Source organism: Trachurus japonicus, chromosome 6, assembly GCF_045865225.1.
Source record: "Trachurus japonicus isolate A0001 chromosome 6, Traja_1.0".
NCBI lineage: Eukaryota > Metazoa > Chordata > Actinopteri > Carangiformes > Carangidae > Trachurus > Trachurus japonicus.
The window spans coordinates 14,640,282-14,662,499 of NC_140912.1; the positions used below are offsets into that span (position 1 = coordinate 14,640,282).

Consider the following 22,218-nt stretch of genomic DNA (forward strand, 5'->3'; position numbering starts at 1 on the left):
TTGGTCAGAAGAGACCGTATTCTCTCTCAGTAGAGTCTGGGACGGGTTAAAGTGGAATTTCTTACCAGGTTTTTCTAATGGAGATATGGTCGCTTGATGGGAGCTAGGGGCAGACTGAGTACACTTCACTCGATCTGCCCAACTGGGGCCTGTGTGGGAGAGCCGTGCTGCAGCCAGTGTAGGTGGAGGACCACTGAAGAATACATACACAGATGCATGAGGATAAGAAAATGTAAAGCCTTGCAGTAAGGCCTTTGTTGTCAAGAGGTAGGATTTCCATCTTAAATCCTGTGTCTGAGCATCTTCTACTGCACTGCCTTTCAAAGAAGCTTCAGTGGTCAGAAGACAGTGTCTGCTTAACCCCCACACTCTCCACTCAGAGATACCACGGAACTGTAACAACAGGCCGCCTCCGTCATGATCAATATCCATTTCCTGCAGTATCCGATTACAGAGCGGTGCACATATTGAACCGATGCTTCAGCAGTCTTTAACTGGGACTTTCATCTACACCTTCCACTGATTCCATGGCCCGAGAGTGAGAGACTCAACAAATTGCATTAAACAAATGCTTCACCATCAGCAATCAATTTCTAAGCAGCACTTCAAAAACAAGCATAGAGCATCGTTTCAAATATGGATTTTGTTAACGACTGCATAGTTTATGATTTAATGTTGTTCAAAGAAAAGTTTCTGTTGATCTTTAAAACCAACCAAAGAACCCGACGTGGGGGAAGAGTGGAGATGACGTCAGTTAGACGAAGCTTACCCAAAGTTGAGGGTGCGACGTGCACCTGGAGAGGGAACCATTCTGTCAGCAGAGGGGCTGGGCATCACATGGCGTCCTGGGGACATCTTACGCACCTCCCAGGCTAAAGAGGTCGGTCTGAACAAAAAGTGAAAGTGGCCAACTTTACTTGACCAACACTTATTGCAGTTCCTTGTGGCCAAACACACACAGGCTTGGCTCACAGTTTGGCAAATCAGTTAAATGGCTGATTCACTTGCAGCAATTAATGCAATAAATGGAGCATGGAAAAGTTTCAGGTTGTCTTATTGATTAACAGTATGTTTTAAATGAACAAATTGCGAGGCAGCACTGGGAATTTCATTTCTTAGTCAATTTACGGTTGCAGTGGTCACTGTGTTAAAGAGAAGCCAATAAACTCATGGATCTGTTTGAATTAAAGCCAAGGCTATTGATCCATTCTGTTTGTGACTCAAAGCCAGGGACCAGACACCGCCACTTCCAGTTTCACCTCAGGGAGCAATTCAGATTGGAAAGTGAATGAAAGCAAGCGATAAAGAAAAACAGTGAGAAAGCCAAACGGAGGATCACCTGTTCTGCGCGTCTGTTTTTTCCAACTTCTCCTGAAGCTGGATCCAGTCTATGAGAGCTTTGAAGTCCCGCACATAGTTGTTCAGCATCATTAAAACCTCCTGAAGATGGTAGTTACAACAGGACAGTAAAAAATATTAAAAGGAACAACTTGAGTTTCACAAACCTGAAATATCGCATTGTACTCAAACATACCATTGAACACAACTTGACCTTGGAGCTGCCCTAGTTAATAAAGTTGGTACTGATATCTTTACAACCATTGTATAAAGTAAGCAGATTGTTTATTTAAGTTTTACAAGTATTTGCAAGTGAGGGTCTGTCTCTGAGGTTAAGTATTTCTGGGATTAGTTTAACAAAACAAAAGTATATTGTAAAATCCACAGATAGAGACAAATTACTTTCAACTAAAACCAATACCGGCAATCTCCAGTTCAAGTGAGTTTAAAACTGACAGTGATTAATAGCGTTACAAAAAGCATGTGTTCATGTCAAAGGTAAAAACACTGATTGAAAAAAACTTGAGAAATAACAGAGAGTGAGCAAATTCCAAATAGCAAATAATTTGCACTTGGGCAGACACACAGTGTCGGTTGTCCAGAGGCAGCGGGCTGTGTGGAGCTTTTTCCCAGAGCTTTAATGAAACGGACACAGCTGATTGATGGGGAGCGTGAAGGGAGTGGTAATTGAGAGTAAAGCTTCACAGTGCTTTTAGTTAATAGACAAGTCAGGCCAGTGAAAGATGTGTCCAGCAGCAGGTCTGCTCATTAGAGCTGGTTAACAGGCAAAGACCACCGCTGTGGCCCAGTGTTCATTTGGTAATGAAGGCCGAGATGAAGAGAGGTTTGCTGCTCCTCTGACAGATAACCAACAGTGAGTGAAGGCACCATAAAGCGGCTTTCAGCATGCTCACCGGCACACTTACCCAAATACAACCCTCGCGTAACATTTCATGAGGAATGACAAAATGTTTAACCTTCTAGAGGCATTGCCATAAAGCAGAATGGGCAGTAAAATCTTGTGGTCCTGACACTGAAACAAGACTGAACAGGTACAGCCGAGGTCAGGGTTATTGCCCTCAAGTAAATAATTGACAGTTTTCATTGTTTTCTGTTTTTTATTTTCACTATTTGAGCCTGTTTTAGGAAAATCTCAGCTGATTCAAAGTAAACAGGAACACCGGGTACCTTTCCTTCCTGGTCCTCCTGATGTGCTGTCTAATAAATCAGGTGATGAGATAAGGAATAGTTGATAGGAGCTAATTTGGTCTGAGGACCAAGGGGTAGAGAGGTGTGGACGTTTTTAATAAGTGTACATGAATCATTCTGCTGGGTGAACAATTTCCCTCTGAGCGAGAAAAACACATTACATCAGGTCAGCAGTGAGGCTCTCATTCAAAATGACATCAAGTGTTACAGTAACACAGCCTTAGCTGAGATTTAGGCACGCCTTCCTGATGATGGCTATGTTTGTGTCCATTTGTTTTTAGGTGGAAAATTGTTAGCAGGGCACAAAATACAGATTGCCCACAGCTACACAGGGGGATTGTGGCTGGGGGCTATCAGAGCACTCTGCTTCCCCTCCAGATGACTCCATCATCTATCAGTGTCCATTAAGCCCAAGCTGGGTGGGTTGGGGGATTATGAACAGCACCCAGCCCCCCCTGGCCATTAGACAGCATTAGGGTGTAGAGCGATACAGTGGTCCGAGAAGAAAAGAAAAAAAAAAACACCTAGCAGCCAGATGTCTGACATAAGCCAACTGACAACATGCTGATCACACCGCAGGGAGCAGCGCTGCGGCACTGACAGCAAGCCAACCGCACCGCAGGGAACTGGGCTACGGTACTGACCGCAGACGGTCACCAGAACCCATGCTCAGCATAATGCAGCATGGCAGAGGAATCAATAAAACACAGGACCAGCCGTATCATGCCTTTGTGCCCTGGAGCAACACCACAGTCAGTGGCACTCAAGAGCCAGACCGAAACAAAACACGTAATTCCACCTAAAAAGAGAATCGTGGAGAATATGCAGTCGTTGTCGTGCGCAGGGCGCAGACTGAAGGAGAAGTTTGAATGGCAAAGTACCGTTTCTGCAAAATGCCTCACAACATACACAGGGTGTATACAATTCTGTTTACACTCTGTCATCAATATTTAGCCCAGTCAGCCAGGCCCAAGAGAGAGTCCTGTGATAATTCTCTCACCAGCGAGCCTTCAGAGAGCCCCTCTGACATAAAGCAGAAATCAAGAGGAATGTGCCCTGTGAGGTAGAACTTCATTCTGATCTCAATGTCCCCCTCTAGTGTTTAGAAATCACACCACCTTCTTAAATCTCCTCAAATAAGGAAGAACTGTTTGGTCAGGTCAGTCCTTGAACCCGCTGTTGCTAAAAGAAGAATTTACTTTATTTCTTCGCGGGTCAGACAAGCACCACTAACCTTGCATTCTACAACGCTCTGATCAGATTCGCAGGTGACGTAAATTTCATCCACAGCTCGACGCAAGTTGTCGAAGAGGAACGCCCAGTAGCGTGCTCGCAGGTCCACTTTGCGGGGCTGTCTGGCTTTGGTGGGGCTCTTTTCTGCCCCCTTGTCCAGCAGGGCACCGGCCGTGCCTTTACTTTCCACACCAGCATTCTGTGTTAACAAAGCATGAACCAAATATTATGGTAACGATGACAAACTTATTACAGCGTCATGTAAATTGCTAATTGTTTACATATATAACAGCCACAGCTATTATATGGCTTACATTACCAGTGCATATAACGAGATTTGAACCCATTGCATTTATGTTGATGCCAAAACTTAACTGCGAGTGTGTCAGGTAGTATTACATATATAAATTATAATAATAATAAACTGCACGATTTCAATAGGGTTTCCATAGGGTCCTCGGATGACGTAGTCGTCGTAATTAAAGGCATGGAATGTATGTAAATGTATATAAATATACATGGAAACTAAAAGATAACAGATTTGGTTAAAAAGCATTTCACTACTGCAGTTGGTCCCAATCTTTTTTTTTTTTTTTTTTTTTTGGAAAAGTTTGCAACCTTACACAACAACTAATGGACATAAAGTTCTGGTCTGAAAATGAAGCTCAGACTGAAGGTTCATCACAAGCCACAGCTGCAGCACTGGTCAAACTGGTGGACTCTACTTTTCCAAGCTGACTCATCCCGTGCTAGACATGACCATCATAGCCTGGCTGTAGAGAGTAAATTAGCTTGGTGAATAGTGCCCTCTAGTGGAAAGAGGTCAAACACCAACCTGCTTCTTATTCCTCTGCTGACCAGAATTGATCCTCTGGGCCCTGGGACCGCCACTGGAGTTGCTTTTGGACTTTGCTATTTGGAAGGGAAAAAACAGGCTTACATACAGTCAAAGGTGAAACAAACAATCTTAGCTTCTAGTTAACAATCAACATGCTCCTGTGATGTCTTCTATTAAACCACTTGCAGTCATGTGGCTTCAGATTATCGCTGATCAATTCCAGTGTCACAATTGTACAAGCACAGCATGGTGGGAAAGACAAAAACAAAATTTGGAGGCCTGGGGTAATGGCAATTAAGATTTTTGCTTTTCGTGGCGTGAACTTGAATAACACTTGAATAAATAACTGGCCTGTCCCTCAAAGAAGAGAGAGAGTCTGTGAAAGTGAGACTGTGAACAGCTCTGGTGGGGGTTCCTGAGTGAGTTGGCCGTAAAGAGGCTTTCCCAAAAAATGTAGCCTAAACAAGGAGAAGGAGCATGGGAAACTACATTGTCAAGCAGGTGAACGTCACCCTCTTGGCAGAGCTTACTCTCTCTCTCTCTGAAATAACAGGATAAATAACATCAACATGAAGCCTATTACATAATAACCCATTGACAAAACACTCTGACCCACAGCGCAGTATAGCTCATTCACCACCACCCCCACCACCCCAGTTCTTTTTTTATTCAACATAACAGAGGGTCAAGTTATAAAAGATCCCTTATTTATCAGTTTGGCCATGAGATTAAATGAAATGATCATTGTGTTCCAGCTGATATTGTATTACAACTAACAGCTCTGTCTGGAAGCAAGATCAAAGACTGTGGTCACTGTAATTCTTCAGATAAATGACCAGGCATTCAATAATGGCCCGAAGATATGTGAAACACACCTAAAGCAAACAGCAGCAGAAATACCTGCAAATGGACAAAGAAGACCTCTAGTAACGATAAATAAAATGTCATGCTTGTTCTACTCTTGTCCTGAACACACAGGGGTTATGGGAAACACAGTAGAATAATTGCATATTAGCATGCAGACAGTTTGTTTTGCATGCAGCTACCAACCCTCCTCCTCTTTGTTCTCTAGTGGTACACTCCAGGCGATGAGGTTTCGAGCAGCGCGGCCCTCTTCAGCAACTATCTTTCGCACTTTGTCATGGCTGTTGGAGCGCTGGAATGATGCCTGCAGGAAAGAGAGAGGTTTCAACACATCAGTTGTGCATTTTTTTTCAAAGAATCTGGAGTTGATCAATACAACATCACATATGTGACCTGCAAGCACCAGCAGCAGCTTACCATTTTCTTTATTTTTCATGCACTAAAACACCAAAGCAAATATCTTGTATGTTGAAATCCTACTTGGCAATAAACCCAAATCAGTATCAAATCATACATACAGTGATAATTACCTGTGGGACTCATTAGTTGACTTTCAATATGATGTCATGATATGCTGCCAGAAGGTAATTCTGAGGTATATGGTATAGTCCAAGACAAACACAGTGTCTCCTGACATTCATTAAGTGGCATGATTTCTAATGGACACCAGGGCCATTTCTTTCTATTCAGTACTCTGGAATACATTATAAGGTTCAATCCATGGCCACACATAAAGAAAGAGAGGATGCCTCTTTTAAAAAATAAGCAAAATCTTGCACAAAACAAACATATTGGGGGGATGTTTGATGACCATTTTGCAGCCAGGCTCCTCAGAGGGTGTTCTTTTATAGCAATAGCTTTAACTATTTATAGTTGAAAAAGGGAAGATTTCACCTTAGATAGTACAAAGTGTTAGAGGAGAGGAAAAAGGGAAAAAAAAAAAAAGAAACTATACAGATTAAGCCATTAGATGGAAAGTTTTTAATGTCTATAAATCTGACATCTGGGTGACATAATTTAAGTGTACCAAATATACACACACCATTAACTCCTGTGTGTGTCAGCAGTTATCAGAAATTATTTGGCATCGTTTTCAAAATGAAACTATATATTCATGACCTGCTTTTTAAAAGACTTTTATATTCAATGGGAACAAAAGGGCTTGTGGCTGCGATCCAACTCTGACTGTGACCACAAACAAAGTTGGGCCATGAGAAGAACCAACACTGGCCTTTTCATGAGATTTGTTGACAGACAGTGCAAAAATATAGACTATTGCCGGCACAATTCTTTAAAATACCAAAGTGGTAACTGGTAACAGCCCTTCAGCACAAGTAATGTTGCTATGGTTACATCCGTTATAACAGACTGACATAAAACAGATGCAAAGAAGTGCGTAAGTACCCTTCACAAAGATAATTCAATCATAAATACAGCAGGATGGTCAACACCCATTCTAGGCCTCACAGTAACTCAAAACCTTTTACTCAGTTACTTAAAAAGTATCAGTTGTTCTTAACCCTATATATAAAAATCTAAGACATCCAATTGGTAAAATAAGCAATACTTATGATGACGCCCCATGTGTTGAGGCTACAGTCCTCACTGCAGGCGGCCCCGGTCCGAATCCTGCATCAAGCAGCCCTTCCCTGCATGTCACCCCCCCCCCGCCTCCTCATTTCCTGTCTCTCTCTCGACTGTGCTTTCCATTTTTTTTAAAAAGGGCAAAAAAGCCCATACGTGCACTGTATGTAAGAGGAGGTCTACTGGCAATATTGTGACAAGAAACAGCTACAGGCCGAAGCTCTAAACTCGTTTTGTTCCCAGCATGCATCATGGTTGACCTACACATTGAATATGCATCAGTGAGCTTGACTCTAACCTCGGGTGAAGCAGACACTGTGAACCAAAATAAATGCAGTGGAAGTCATTCATCATAGCTTTTACCAATGCAAAATTAAGATGCCGTGTGATGAAACATGGTGTCAGCATCTCTCAGCATCCCCATCTCGCAGAGAAATACATCATATCTCACATAACGGTTAGGTAAAACAAACCCACATGCAGAACGAAAACTCAATAAATATAAGAAATAACTCAATTTGACCACACAACCACTGAGACAAAAATACACAGTGTACCCAACGGTCTGCTTGGTATCATTTGGCTTTGTAATCTTACATCACTAAATATTCTGACTTCTGGCAATCTGGTTACACAACAACACAGAGGCTAATACCTAGAGGCTTATCATTGTGGATCTTCAACTCGCTGTGTTCTCTCTCCAAGCAGAGTGCCCCTCTACCAATTCTGTGCTGTTCATAAATGATTTAATTTCGTGTTGACAAAAATCCAGAGCAAACTTTGCTATTTTGGTCAGACAACTGCAAGATGTAGTTTCAGACTTAAAATACAGTGCCACCTGAAACCAACACAAAAAATCAAGAGCCAGTTCTCCTGTTAATAGCAAATGAGTCATGGAACAAACCGTTCTCTCTTTTCCTGGCCGTGTCTCACTAGCACCACTATTCAGACAAGAAATGTAGCAAAATTATTCCTCATTTGAAAGGATGAAGTACATACACAGTTGACGTTTTTCCAAGGGTTTAGGGAAAACAAGTGATAATTAGCACCGCGTTTATGTAAAAATGACCAAAAAAAATCTTTTCAGACTACTGTCAAAGGCTGGCCCGAATAATGTGAACATGGCTCATTAGGCGTTACACATGTAGAAACAGCATGCATGCATTGGTCTGATACATTTTAATGTCCCCAAGGAAGATATCCAACTGACCTACTTTTGGTGAGCAAAATTCTTAACATGTTGAGTGGCCTGGCCTTTATTCTGCCATGTTAAAAAAGACCACAAAGACATAAAACAACATCAAACAACATAGGTCCTGCTATATCAGTGAGAACTAGTGAGGTAGGCTAGCATCAATGCACCATCCCCCAGCCACAGTATGTAAATATTTACTCTATATTTCCTGAACTTGGCAGCCATTGGATGACAGATGAGTGTTGTGACAATACCCTACCTACTCACAACTGATGGCTACCTGTGTGCAGCAGCCTGAAGATAAAAAAAAGGGCTTCCACAGCAACATTCCCTTGATCCACTTAATCAGCTGCAAACAAGCTGTCTCCTGGGCTGCACTGTAGAGGAATAACATACATTGTGGGGGCATAACTTTTGCGATATTCTCTAGACAGGCAATCTTTCCCCATGCACCACACACACACACACAGAGAGAGCTTGTTTTCTAGACTCTGCTGAGTAAGGGGCAAGTGTAAGGTTTCCATTTGGCAAGGTCTACAAACAAGCAAGCAAAACAGAGGGACAGTGAGACCTAGCGCATTAGGACAGACAAAGAGAAAATCAAAAGAATAGAGGATACATACAGAGTAGAAGTACAGCCTGTAAGCAGGTTCCTCGTCCTTATCCACCCCTGACATACTTTTGCAGCCCACTTCAGGCAACCTGTTCCCCCTCACCAGCACTGCCACTTGTGCAAGGTGACATCGTCATCTGACGGTGGGACCAAAATAGACTCCCAGTGTAGTGTAGTCCACACTGCTATAGCAACTTGCCCAGCTGTGTCAACTCCTCTCACACTAGCGACTGAGAAAGACAAGTGCTCAGTAGCCCGGGTCAGTCCTGCCTTTCACTTTGACTATTCTGTCTGTAATCCAGCCTGAGCCGTCAGCTCTCTGCTGAGCTAGCAGCCACTTCTTAGGCCCACCTCGCTGCCCGCTGATGTCTATCTGCCATCCAATCTCTGCTGCTCTCCACTGAATGCAGCTTCCTATATTTACAGCTTCTCTCCTCTGCTCTCTCTGCTCTGCATCAGATCCCCCCTCTCTCCCTCTCTTTCTCTCTCTGCTTCTCATCTCTCACTCTCCTTCTGCCACAACACTGCGCAGTCATGTGCACACAACAGGCATGCCGCTCTGCCCCCATCCCATGTTGCCAGTGATGAGAGAGAGTATAGCTGCAGGCTGAGAGGCAGTGTGTGCTGCTAACACAAGCCTGATCGTGCATTAGCCACACATAGTGATGGTCTGGATCAAATTCGACTCAGCACTGGGTGATTCATACACTGCTGGGGGACAAAACACATGGTCTGAGAGGCTGCACATGCATACTCTAACATAAACTCTACAAGAAGTTGGGACCAACTTGGAGAGCACTAACGTTATACTCTACTATCTAATGCTGACATCGTATTAACCTTATATTACCCAACATACCACTTCTTGTTGCCCTCACTCTCAAATGGTGACATGACAATACATTTCTGCACAGGATCCCCAGGATTCATAATAAACATCTTCTTTCAAATCTCACGTGGCCTCTTATTCATCCCTTGGCAAAAATGTCAAAAGGTGATGATGAATCTGATGGTAGCAGAGGAAAGAGCGACATTTCTCAACCCAGAGGAGGGCCACTGAATAAGACCACATCACCTACAGAAAGGTAAGGTCGCCCAAAATGCTGCTTTCCTCCGGGAGACTGTTAGCTAGGCGAACCTACTTAATCTTATCCCCCGGGTTAGCTCGGACTGCATCGGAATTTGAGTTTTCTCGATCAAATGAACGGGTCGTCACTTGCCTTCAAAGCGGCTGAGCCTGTATTCTTGCTTTTGCCTCCTCCATGCGAGGAGCCAGAGCTGTTGCTACCAGACCTCTCCCTCCCGTCTCCTCCTTGGCTAATTCTTGGGCCGAGGCGGTGCTGTCCAGCGCCACGCCGTCGTCCATCGTGGCGGTTGTCTTTGGACATCGACACGCGGTATGTTCAGCGCTCAGCGTGTGGCGAATAAAACAAAGTCTGCGGACAAAGTTGTCTTGTTGTCAGAGTTGATGGAAAAACATGTCAGATAAATACATGACAGTGAGGAGGACAACCTAACAAAAGCAGGAAGTCTGTTGACTTTACATTCCTGGCAGACGTTGGGCTCGTCCAATGAATTCACAGTTGCATGGCACCAACGTTCGTGCCAGCCAATCACGTTCTGAGGAATTTGGGGCAAGGGGTGGGGCGGATTTTTCAAGGGGCGGGACTTCGAGCCGTCTACCATAGCAACCATGATGATCGGGCGGGAGGTTTGGTTGATTCCACAGAACGTCAAGTCTCCTAACAACCGTCTGAAACAAAGCAAACACTGAGTCTGCCTTCAAAATAAAAGCATCTGGGAGCAAAACTATACTATAATCACTTAATACTTTGTTGTAAACTTACTCTTTCTTACTTAAAGTACTTATTTAATTCAAGTAAACTTTGATAACTTAATTGCAAAAGTTTACCGAGCTGTAAAAACAAACAAACAAGTATCTAAGTGTTTGTTTATTTGCACAAAATAATCCTGAACATTGTGACCTTCATGAAGATAGTATTGTTCTAGGACTCTTGCTTTAGACTGCACTCATTTTAGCAAGGTACCCCTAATAAAATGCCAACCGGGGCCCTGTGTCAAAATTTGGTTTACGTTTATCTCTTTCTAACATGGAGTAGTGTATTAGTTAAGAAGATTGTTTTCATCAATTCATTGTGTTTTTTTTTTTTTTTTTTGCATAGTTTCTCCCACCTACTTACATGTTTGCATTTCCTCGATCTGAGCTGGTGTTTGGCCTCCAAAAAAAATACCAGAAGGATAGACCGTTTATTTTGAAAGCTATGACCGGAAGTACGTATCTCCATTTGTGGCGATGACAGTGAAGTAAACACTTGTATGGACACCTTCGCACGGTAATAACAACTTAGCCCGTTTACGTTATCACGATCAGCTTTGTCACAGTTACTGTAAGTTAGTACTGCCTAGTTTGTGTTGTCGGCGCCTGTTCGTTTTGCTAACTTGTCATCAGACTTCCCTGGTTGTCTCATTACTTCTCTCTCTGTCAAACGCTCGGTATAAACAGGAATCAATTAAAGCTCGAGAAAAGCAACAACATTTGTACCAGGTCATTTTGCCTTTTTGTAGATTAAGTATGAATGGTCCTAATACAGGACGATATACAAGCACATATATATTAAGTTTAACTTAGTTAACTTCCACCTGCTGGCCACAAGGTTGCTCTGTTTTACCTTGGTCGGGTTGACTTTTCAACAAGCCAACTAGCCTAAAAGCTAATCAACAACATTACTTTCAATTCCACACCTCCCCTTTGTTATTTTTTGTCTTTTGTTGCTAATTATTTGTGTTCCTCAACAGATGGCATCCTCTGTATTGTTGGTGTTGCTGTTACTTCAGTTTGGACTGGGACAAAGCTCCCATAAGCATCTTCATGAGGACCATTATATTGGTCAGCAACACAACCCTGAACACGACATGAACATCCTGCTGGGAGATGAGGTCAATGAAAACTTGTACTCGTTCTCTAAAACTCTTCAACCCAATGTCTGTGCTTCGTTCACCACCTGCTCTGTCTCTGCTCTGTATTCACTTTCAGGACACAGAGGAGATCAAGAAACTTAGCCCAGCACTACAAAAGAGAAAGATGATGGAAATTGTAAAGAAGATTGATACAAATTCTGACAAGCTGCTAAGCCCAGGTACAGTAAATATATGATTATATTTAGAAAGATAATAACAGAAATTATTCATTTTCATACTTGTCCTGCTCTGTTTTTTTCTCCACAGAGGAGATCACTCTATGGATACAGCAGGTCTACAGAAAATATGCCCTGGATGATGCAGATGAGCGTTTCCCTGAGTTTGACACCGACAAAGACGGTGTCGTGACATGGGAGGAATATAACACAGTTGTTCACGGCCAGCTCTTTAGTTTTGATGAGAACACGGTTCTGGATGATCCAGAGCAGGAGTCTCTCAGACACGTAGGCACGCTTTCATTGCTCTGTTCATAATCACATTATACCACATCCTAAATTGTGTGAAAGTTACCTTCACCTGAGCTTGTATCACCCTTAGCTCCATCTGAAGGAAAGAAGGCGCTTTGACTTTGCTGATGTGGACGGTACACCCGGGCTTAATGTAACGGAGTTCCTTGCCTTCACCCATCCATCTGAAGTGGATCACATGGCTGTAAGACAAGATTAGTTCCTGTTCCTGCAAAACCTGATATGATAATGTGTTCTTTCATCCATTACAAGAATGCAATATCTACTTTATGTTACAGTTTAACGATGTGTCTTTTATCCTGATAGGATTTTGCCATTGAAGATGTGTTGAGTGAATACGACACAGATAAAGACGGATTCATCGGTCTAAGTGAATTTATTGGAGACATCCGTAGTGATGGTAAGACAACAGAAATCAATTTAAAACACAGATGTTAGATTACTCTGCAATGACCTATGCAATATGAACACTTTATTTTTCTTTATCAGATGATTCCCCTTCACAGTGGGAGATTGAGGAAACAGTGCGTTTTAAAGACCTCTATGATCAAGACAAAGATGGCAAACTGAATCGGGAGGAGCAGCTGCGTTGGGTTGCACCAAATAGCTATGGTTCAGCAAGAGAAGAGGTAAAACTGAATTTGATCCACATAACAAACTTACTGGTAAATACCTGTATTTCCTCTGTCCATGATGTTATGGCTACATATTCAGATTCACTGATTTCTTTTCCTTTTCTTTTGCTCTGCTGTCGTCAACAGGCTCTTCACCTCATTAAGGAAATGGACAGTGACGGAGACGGGCAGCTCTCAGAGGCTGAAATTTTGAAAAATCAAGAAACATTCATGAACAGTGAAGTGACAGACTATGGCAGACAGCTGCATGTGTCACATGATGAATTATAACTTTATGTTCCTATTTATGGTCGTTGTGTTTTGTTTATTTAGTGCCTTCATTTGTTTCCACATAAGTGTCATGCAGTTTATTTTCCTGGGCTGTGTGCTGACATCGCCACAGGAGTCATGTCACTCTCAGGAGAGAGGTGACTTTGACTTTCTCTGCCCTTTGATTAGTTTGCAATAGTCAATGACATGGACCAAATAACAGGAAGCATATGTTGCAACACATGCTCAAGCAGCTCGAGCAGCACAAGTGGCACCTTCCCCCAATGTGAGTATGAGTGTCAGCAAAGTATGAACAATAACAGCGTCACTAAATAGTGTGTGTTGCAGGCATGTTTTATTAGATTGCATAACAGTGGAAGGCCCTCCTGTTTTTTATCCCTTCCTTACGTGTAAATACATGTTCCTGACGCGAAGGGATGTCTGACTGGGAGTACAATTTAAAACTTTTTTTTAAAAAACACATTGAAGAAATATATGACTTTAACTTAACTTTACTTAAAATGGAATTGCAGCTGTGTATCAGATTCATTATCATAAGCTGTCTGTTCACTTTTTCCAACAGTGAAATTATATGAGTATCAGTCCAGCTGTGGTAACTGCTGACATGTTGCAGCTCTTCCTCATTTAAATCAAATGAGTTAGTGAGTGAGTGTTGCTGTTTGACGGCTGATTTCCTGAATGTGTCATGAGCCGTTGTTCACTTGCATCGAGCAACAGCCTGTTTAAACTGCTGCCTGTGAAGTAAAGTGAAGAGAAGTTGAGTGGATTCTCCAACAGGGACTGTTATTAACCACTGCCAAGATGACATTACAATTTAAAGATGCCTTTTGGGTGAGTTAGCATGGTGTTGGTACTGACCAAATTTTTTTTTGGTATTGATTAGATCTAAAGCTTAGTTGAATGTAAGTTTATGTACTGAGATGAGAAGTCATTGTTATATTCTGTACGTTTACTGGTGTTTTTGTCACTAGGATTTTGTGTTTTCACTGTATTTGTGCTTTTTATGTTGTCTGGATTGTAATTCCTGTATCATATTCCAGTTTAATTTGTTTGAGAGCACGTTGAGCTAAACACGTTTTCCTGTCTTTAGACTTCTTGCCTTTTTTTTTCTTTTCCTCAGCGGTTCTCACTTTAAAGCTAACTGAATTGGTATTGGAAACAAAAATGTTGTTTTTATCTCTGGGTTATGCACATGTTCTCTAGTTGTTCTATAAAACGATAAAATCATCAATGTCATGATCTCAGAACAACATCTTCATCGTTTCAGTTAGCCTCTGCTGTGATGTCATAATGGTTAAGAAATGATCTTTATCATTGTTAGGGTGTTTCCTGTGGTTCAGTCTAACCTCAGCTCCTTAAGGTGTACTTGATTTACCGCTTCTGCCTTTTGATATCTGTACCCAACACCTATTAGTACACATTCGTGACAGTGCAAGAGAAATCAAAATGTCAATGTAACTAGATACCAACACAGGTGCAAACTCTTATAACCATCAGCAAAGCATCAGGAACTGGCAGGTGAGAAAGAACAATCAGTTGAACTCTACCGTAGCTTAAGTTTACTGTGTGAAGCTGTGTGCTTCCTTTTTCCTCTTTGTTATCATCCTGCCATGAGGAATCATGTAAAATGTGAATATACTAATATAACAAGTGAACACGAGTACCTTTTATCTGATCTCCACATCGGTCAGTTTTCAGCAAAGTATCACTATTCTATTTTTTGGTACTTTTCTCATCTGGTAGCTTTCCACTCAGACCCCCACAACACCATGTAACAATTTCCATTCAAGATGAGATACCACAATTCCGATGCATGAAAAAATGTCTCAGAAGACACGTAGTTATCAAAGTAAAAAAGGTTAGCAACATATTTTGTTTGCCATTCAAATCAATGAATTGATCATAAATTGACCAAAGTTGATCATTGGGGTCCTTAATATATCTATAAACATAAAGAAGCAGTGGCTTTTTCTTTCCGTTTAAGATGTACGACTTTTATTTGTTTGTTTTTATTTATTTTATTTTAAAATTTTACACTGATCAATGTTCCCTGTGATAATTTTTTTCCCTTTGTACTGAAGGTATTAATGTTGAACTTTGGTGTTTGTGGTCCTAGGGAACGGACTTCATCAGCAATGCTGGCTATGAGACCATCATTCAGAGACTTAATGATGGCAGGCGGACATGCAAAGAAATGGAGGAGCTGGTGAAAATGAGGTGGGCTCACATTGAATTTGCACTTGAACACAGAAAGTGACCTCAGAGAAATGCATGTTCTATTGTTTTGTTACAGAGCATCAGCAGAGGAGAAATATGGCAAGGAACTGATCACCATTGCACGCAAGGCCGGGGGTTTATATGAGATAAGGTAGGTTTTGTGGGCTGGTGCATTTGAGCATTAATATAGCCTACTCATCTGTATTTCCTCCAGTCTGAGCAACACATCTTCTTACGTCTTTCGTTTTAGCATCCCCTTAACATCTCCTACTTTTGATTTGTTTTCACAGCACTTTGAGAGCATCGTTTGAAGAAATGAAAACACGTAAGCACGGAATAGGCTCATATTTCTTGTATTAAATATTTTTTCAAGGCATTCAGGCCCGTCCCTTTTACTTCAGACTTTTCAGTTGTATTATGTTATATGTATTTCTTTCAGAAATCGAGAACATAGGAAACTTGCACATTCAACTTTCTGGGCTCCTGAAGGAGGAGGTGAAGAGAATGGAGCAGTTCAGAGATCGACAGAAAGAACAGAGAAAGAAGGTAACAAGAGAGGGCTGAACCTTTTTCATTTGCATACAGAGGAAATCTAAAAAGAGACTGTGGTTTTCTGACAGTGACGATGATCATTAACTCTGTTTACTGTTGTTTTTTTTAACATTATGTTATCCTTCACTCTTTAGTTTGAAGTGATCATGGAGAAGGTCCAGAAAACAAAAGTCTCCCTTTACAAGAAAACAATAGAAGTAAGGACAATTCATATCATCATAATATGTATGTTTTTTCCACCTCTCTGCTCCTTTTCAATCATGAAATGCAAATGATACTGGTTCATATTGGGGTTCATATTTTGTGTAGGTTGTGTTTGTAACCAAATGATGATGTTTAGACTTCATGTTTGGTGTGGGCCTTGCTGACAGTTTTCGAAAAAGTGTCACTTCAGTCTCAGCGAATGTCTTTAAATAACATCTTATACAATTGTGGCAACTTCCGTCTCAGTCATCTTTTTTAGTACAGGTACATCCTGCTTGCATGTGAAAGACTATACAGTGCAAACATAGTGTGTTTGTGTGCATGTGTGTGAGAGAGAAATTAGAGAAGCATAGCATTGCTCTGTATATACGTCTCACAGGAAGACAGTCTTGCAAGTGTTGTCAATGCATCATGAGCCTGGTGCCATCTTTCTCTCTGCTCAGAAGAAGGAAGTCCCCCTACAGTACATCAACCCCCACCCTTCCAAAACTCCCCAGATCCCCCACCCCCACACCCCACGAACCCTCCTTCCTGTGAGGAGTTTGTAGAGTCGATTGCTGGCGAACAAAGCATGTGTTTAAAGTTTCACATCTTTTCCGTTTTGCTACCTCTAGTCTAAAAAATCTTACGAGCAGCGCTGCAGGGAGGCGGACGAGGCAGAGCAAACGGCGGAGAAGATGGGTAACGCTCCCACAGCCACTCCCAAACAGATTGAGAAGGTAAATCTGTGCTGTGGTATGACTCAGTGCATTGATGTAACTATAGGGAGTGTCATCCCAAAGTGTAAATCTATTTTACACCCTTTTCTCTGTGCACAGCCATAACACTAACACAAGACATATAGCTACATACAGATATATAATCTGCTAATCTGCTAAATAATACTTTGTGTCAGATGTGGTTATTCCACCAAATTGTAACAGACAAAAACGTATAAAAGCACACTTACACCTGGAAGACTAGACTCTATGATTCAACTTGTTGCCTTTAAATGGATAATTGCTGGACACAGCATGTCTCATTCTTCCATGAACAGTTTGTGGTCAGTGTACTGTACGTGAAAAAAAGGTTTCAAGTTCCTATCATGCTTGTAGATACATGTCTTTAAATTTAACTTGCAGTGAAACTTTCTCACGGTAGATAAATGTGAAAACGTTGCTCACACTTTATTCTGCACAGTGAAGGGCAAACATCTGAATGTAGCAGCAATGACCAAACTGTATGTGTACAACTTATTATATGTAGTGTAATATGTGATAGTTGTGATGGTCAAAACAACAGACATAAGAACATGTAACAGTGTTATGGCTATCATAAAGATATTATAACAGCTTGTATGCTCTTTAACCATTAATATGACAAATACATTTAGAATCAAACACTGTTGTTAGCAACCAGAGGAAGAGTTTCTAAAACAACGCTGACAGTTATCCCAGTTATTCCACAACAGTAACAGTGATTGGGAAATACCATTATTTTTGGCATTATAAGCGTGAGCTTACACCACAGCCTCTGTCTTGACGACTTTAAATAAGATTTACATACCAGTAGATTATGTCAATGAAGTAATATTCCATTTCATTTGGATATCCACACAGCTACAGATGCAAAGACAATTTGTCATTGTATCATCTATTTTCTTTTTCAGATGAACAACAAATCCAAACAGTGCAGGGAAGCTGCGGAGGAGGCTGGTAAGAACAAACAACACTAAAACTGGTACTGAACACATCGCTTAATAAAATAAGGTGGTTAACCAAAATCCAGTTTTAATGGATAGTGGTCACATTAACTTCCCCTATTCTGAGGATAGAAATAGAGTTGGACATACTGTGAATGTGGCATACTAGGAAAATCAAGAGTGCATCTGTGATTGACTTTCTCTTTATCATTGTTTCTATTTTCTTCTAGAGAAACAGTACATGTCAAACATTGAACAGCTGGACAAGGTCCGCCAAGAATGGGAATCAACACACAGCAACACGTGTGAGGTAAAGAATGATCCTGGAAGTTGTATTTCCCCTCTTACAATATTTATCAAGTGGGAATACAGGCTGTACCTTACACATCTTAAAATGTACAGACTAAACCCAAGAGTGGAAATACTTGAAATCTGTTTTGTCATAGAGGATGTGTAATACTTCCTATGAGCAGCATATGAAATGAGTCACTAATGTACTAAAGAAAAACCAATGGGGAAACTAAGCCTTCCTATATGTGATAACACAACTGGGACGTGGCAACCATTCAACATCTTTACTCTTCTCTTACTCTTACTCTTTCTTTAGCTAATTTGCAGCTATAAAGCACTGAAATTCATTCTAAAAGTAAACCTGACAAATGGCAGAGATGTGAAAGGCCATGCTGGATGCATTCATTGTGCAAGAAGTCGCCATTTGCATCATTTCAGATGTAGACTGTGTGTGCAATGTTGTGCATTGTCAGCTGTGCAGTAACTGCAGTAAAGTCTTCTGGATCATTGGCATTTTTTTTTACTACTCACTATTTTTTGTGCAGATGTTTCAGCAACAGGAAGAAGACCGCATCAGCATACTAAGAAATGCTCTGTGGGTGCACTGTAACCAGTTATCAATGCAGAGTGTGAAAGATGATGAGGTGGGTGCAGCAGCTGTTACACATCTGTATGGGACAGAAATACACCGTGCTATAGAGCTAAATCTAATCCAAACTTCTCTTTCAGTGTTACGAGGATGTCAGGAAAACACTGGAAAAGTGTGACATCATCACAGACAACAACTGCTTTGTGGACTTGAAACGCACTGGCTCAACCCCCCCAGGTAGGCACCCGCCCTGCAGTCTTCCTGATTTGGATTTGAATATGTTCTAAGTTGAAAATTTTAATATTATCTTTCAACTGCTGCAAAAACAGAATGCTTGCCACAGGGAAACAGGTGATGTATTGTGTGTAAGACCTTGAAGCAACTGTGTTTTTTTTAAAACATTTATAGCTCCAATTGAATACCAAAGTTACTATGACAGGGAAGCTACGACTGACAGAAACGGCAGCGCTGGATTCGTAGGAGTCATGAAAAGGTCAGAGTTACACAATGGAAAGCAGTGTCGCACTAAATGAGTGACAATGACAATGATGAAAGATGACCGCAGAGATTAATGCATGATTTTCTCTTTTCTGTCTCTCAATGTTTCTTTGTGTATCCTCTCAATATCATTTCCAGGTTTTCGAATCTTCTGCAGGGAAGCGGCTCCACTGGCTCCAAAACCAGCATCAATGAGTCTGTTGCTCAACCCACTGGTACAGTTAATTAAGTAACCTTCAATTTCCAGATGACAGATTAGACTGTGAGCCACCATCATCATTACAACACAGGAAGTTGCAACAAATGTACTTAAAATGCATTAAATAACAGATTCAGGGACACTACTAATCTGAAATAAAAGGGACATTTTTGTAGGGAATATTTGAATCATGAAAAAAAAAGCATATGTACCCACCCATAAATAATTATAAACTGGTGTGATACACAATACGGAAATGTAGAGACATGCTTTCCACCAGACTAAAGTTATGAAGTAAAATGAAAACTCTTCAACCTAGTTTTAGATAGACAGATATCATAGATAAAAGTGCAAAAGAATAGGTACTGTAGGTAGTTTTAAAGTCTAGCATTTACCTTTTCAGGTTGTGAAATGCTGAAACTCAAACATCAACCTCACATCTACCAAAAAAGAAAAAAAGTGAAACCAAGACTACATTGTAATAACACACCCACCATAAAGTGCAACAGCATGCACTTTTATATAGATAATTACACTAGTGTAGAATCTATAAAAAAAAACATCCAGCATTGTGAGTTCCATAAGAAAGTGTCTAGTCATGAGTGGCTCCACACGATACCTGAACTGATGTTGATTACGTCTGCAATCCTGTCCCGACTCCACAGCAGAAACATCAGAGGGAGTATATGCCTCCATTCCTGGATGTCAGCCGTCCCAGCTGAGCAGTGATGAGTTTAAGACAGTGTATGACTACGTGGCACAGGTGAGCAAGACATGAGACACTTTCACATGTCCTAATTCTTTCTCCTTTTTCACACCGATCTGTTGACTTATCTTTCTGTCTTCATTCAGGGGGATGATGAGCTCTCGGTATCTGCTGGGGACGTTGTGGTGGTCATAGATCAAGGCGAGGATGGTTGGTGGTTGGTGCAAAGAAATGGCCTCACAGGGTTGGTCCCTGGTTCGTACCTTGCCAGAGAATAAATTCACCTGACTAGTCATATATTGGGGCATAAAGACAACTACACTTCTCATGTAATGTTGTAAAGGCTCTGTCCTTTCAAAGTTACCTGATAAATTGATTTTTTTTTTCAACTGTGCATATTTGTTTTTCAAACATCATTAAAACTCCTGTGTGTAAGATTTTAAAATGTCAGAATTTGGCACCACCTATTGGTGGTAACATAAAAGACACTGTAGTGGGGAAAAATGCTGCGAAAGCCTGATGGCAACAAACTTTGTTTATACAAACTGCAACTATTTTTAATCATATTATGTTTAAGTTAACACAGAAAAATCCTATACATGGGAGTTTAAAGATACAGTAACTGTTAAACCATTGAAATATTTATTGCTATAGCACATATTCATATTACTCTGCCCTTACTTCTGGTGTGTTGAATGCTCTTCATACCAATGACAGCTGGGTGATATACTGACCTGATACACAAGGTCATTGCACTAAGTTTATTAAATTATTTTATATTAGGAGTTAAGCCTAAATGCTGGACAGTTTGATTGGCATTTATTGTATATATTATCTAGTTATTGATTTTAGTCTGAATGCTAATGCTGCATGACTGTGTATTTGTATTTATTGAATTATGACAGACAAATGTTTGGGATTTTTTTTAAAGCATTGTTAATATTGTTTTTATTATTTACTATTTAAGAAAACAACTTCTTTTTCTCCCCCTTGTCGCCCATTTACTCAAACAAAAACTATTCTTAATGTGGATTATAAAACCGGATTGGACAACTCAAGTAAAGTAGTCCAAATACACCCAAGCACTATTCTTGGGTCATGTGGTTGAGCATTCTGTAGTCCTAAGGTATCTGGTTACTCTGCAGCAGGTGACGCACAGCTACCATGGTGTCCGGGCAGAGTTCAGCGGTAATTAGGTCTAGCGTTACAAGTAGCTTCAATAGCTAAACATGTTACTTATATTTCTATCCTCTGGTAACCCACAACCTAGTTCAAAGACTTGTAGCATCAAAGCATAAAAGGTAAAAAATACACAGGCTCTTTACAATCCCTCCTCCTGACGACTGTTGACATGATCAACATGATCGGTGATTGGCCATTGAATGTGTTTCTTTTGTTTTTTTTTATCAGATTGGGTAAAAAGTCTGTAAAGATTTAATATTTATATTATGAAACAATAAAATCTGAAAACACACTTGTTTAATTTCAAACTTTCACCTCAGATTTTATTTACATTCTTGAGTCTTTATATTTCAAGATAATCAGCAAATCATCTCCTAAAAATGCCATCAGTAGAATGAGACAGAGACAAACAAAAAGGCTACAGGAAAAAAAAAAACGTATCTTGTGTCCACTATTACTACATGAAATATCCCACCTACTCGAGGTGATTACAAGATTTGACTCTTAAAACAAAGATCAGCAAAGCTAAAGCCTGTTGAGTTTCATGATTCACACGCTAAAACCTGCTGTGCCACTTTTTCGGGCTGTGATGTCCACTATGTCTTGCCAAAATACTGCTGGTAAAAATTGAGGTTTTAAACAAAACTGATCTGTAGTAGTATAAGTAGTCGCAGTAGTGATAGTAGTAGAGGTACAGGGTGAAATTTTACACAGTTTCATTCAAGTACATGACAAGTTTAAATAGAAAATATTTGAAAGCCATACACATAGTGCAAACTAACATGTGAGGAAATGACCCTGTCCACATTTTTACTCCATACAGGAATTACAGAGTTTAAGTTTGGTAAGAATG

General features: G+C 40.8%; 3 protein-coding genes across 6 annotated transcripts in view; 2 read left to right on the forward strand and 1 right to left on the reverse strand.

Annotated features, from left to right (window-relative positions):
- The window catches only part of scaper (S-phase cyclin A-associated protein in the ER), a 61,228-nt gene extending 50,853 nt beyond the window's left edge, over nucleotides 1–10,375 (reverse strand). For 2 of the 4 annotated variants that reach the window (XM_085779152.1, XM_085779150.1), the window contains exons 1-7: nucleotides 10,095–10,375; nucleotides 5,669–5,786; nucleotides 4,616–4,692; nucleotides 3,782–3,979; nucleotides 1,340–1,440; nucleotides 770–886; nucleotides 66–193 (exon numbers count right to left, since the gene is read on the reverse strand). In XM_085779152.1, the coding sequence (XP_085635278.1) occupies nucleotides 66–193; nucleotides 770–886; nucleotides 1,340–1,440; nucleotides 3,782–3,979; nucleotides 4,616–4,692; nucleotides 5,669–5,786; nucleotides 10,095–10,262 (907 nt within the window). In that variant the 5' untranslated portion in view covers nucleotides 10,263–10,375. Of the gene's footprint in view, nucleotides 1–65; nucleotides 194–769; nucleotides 887–1,339; nucleotides 1,441–3,781; nucleotides 3,980–4,615; nucleotides 4,693–5,668; nucleotides 5,787–8,884; nucleotides 9,390–10,094 lie in introns of those variants that run through there. The other 2 variants (XM_085779153.1, XM_085779151.1) reach the window with 1 other exon arrangement.
- Nucleotides 10,376–11,119: 744 nt separating this feature from the next.
- Nucleotides 11,120–14,580, forward strand: rcn2 (reticulocalbin 2). The gene is made up of 8 exons (XM_085779156.1): nucleotides 11,120–11,228; nucleotides 11,692–11,832; nucleotides 11,930–12,032; nucleotides 12,121–12,317; nucleotides 12,412–12,525; nucleotides 12,648–12,741; nucleotides 12,831–12,970; nucleotides 13,103–14,580. Exons 2-8 carry the CDS (start codon nucleotides 11,692–11,694, stop codon nucleotides 13,244–13,246), a joined length of 933 nt encoding a protein of 310 aa, XP_085635282.1. The 5' UTR covers nucleotides 11,120–11,228; the 3' UTR covers nucleotides 13,247–14,580.
- On the forward strand, nucleotides 13,869–21,649 carry pstpip1a (proline-serine-threonine phosphatase interacting protein 1a). Its single transcript, XM_085779154.1, has 15 exons — nucleotides 13,869–14,077; nucleotides 15,363–15,463; nucleotides 15,540–15,614; nucleotides 15,754–15,788; nucleotides 15,903–16,009; nucleotides 16,150–16,212; nucleotides 16,834–16,938; nucleotides 17,868–17,913; nucleotides 18,131–18,210; nucleotides 18,737–18,835; nucleotides 18,921–19,017; nucleotides 19,189–19,273; nucleotides 19,417–19,493; nucleotides 20,143–20,240; nucleotides 20,330–21,649. The coding sequence occupies exons 1-15, from the start codon at nucleotides 14,048–14,050 to the stop codon at nucleotides 20,459–20,461; spliced, it is 1,230 nt and encodes a 409-aa protein (XP_085635280.1). The 5' UTR covers nucleotides 13,869–14,047; the 3' UTR covers nucleotides 20,462–21,649.
- Nucleotides 21,650–22,218: the final 569 nt, after the last annotated feature.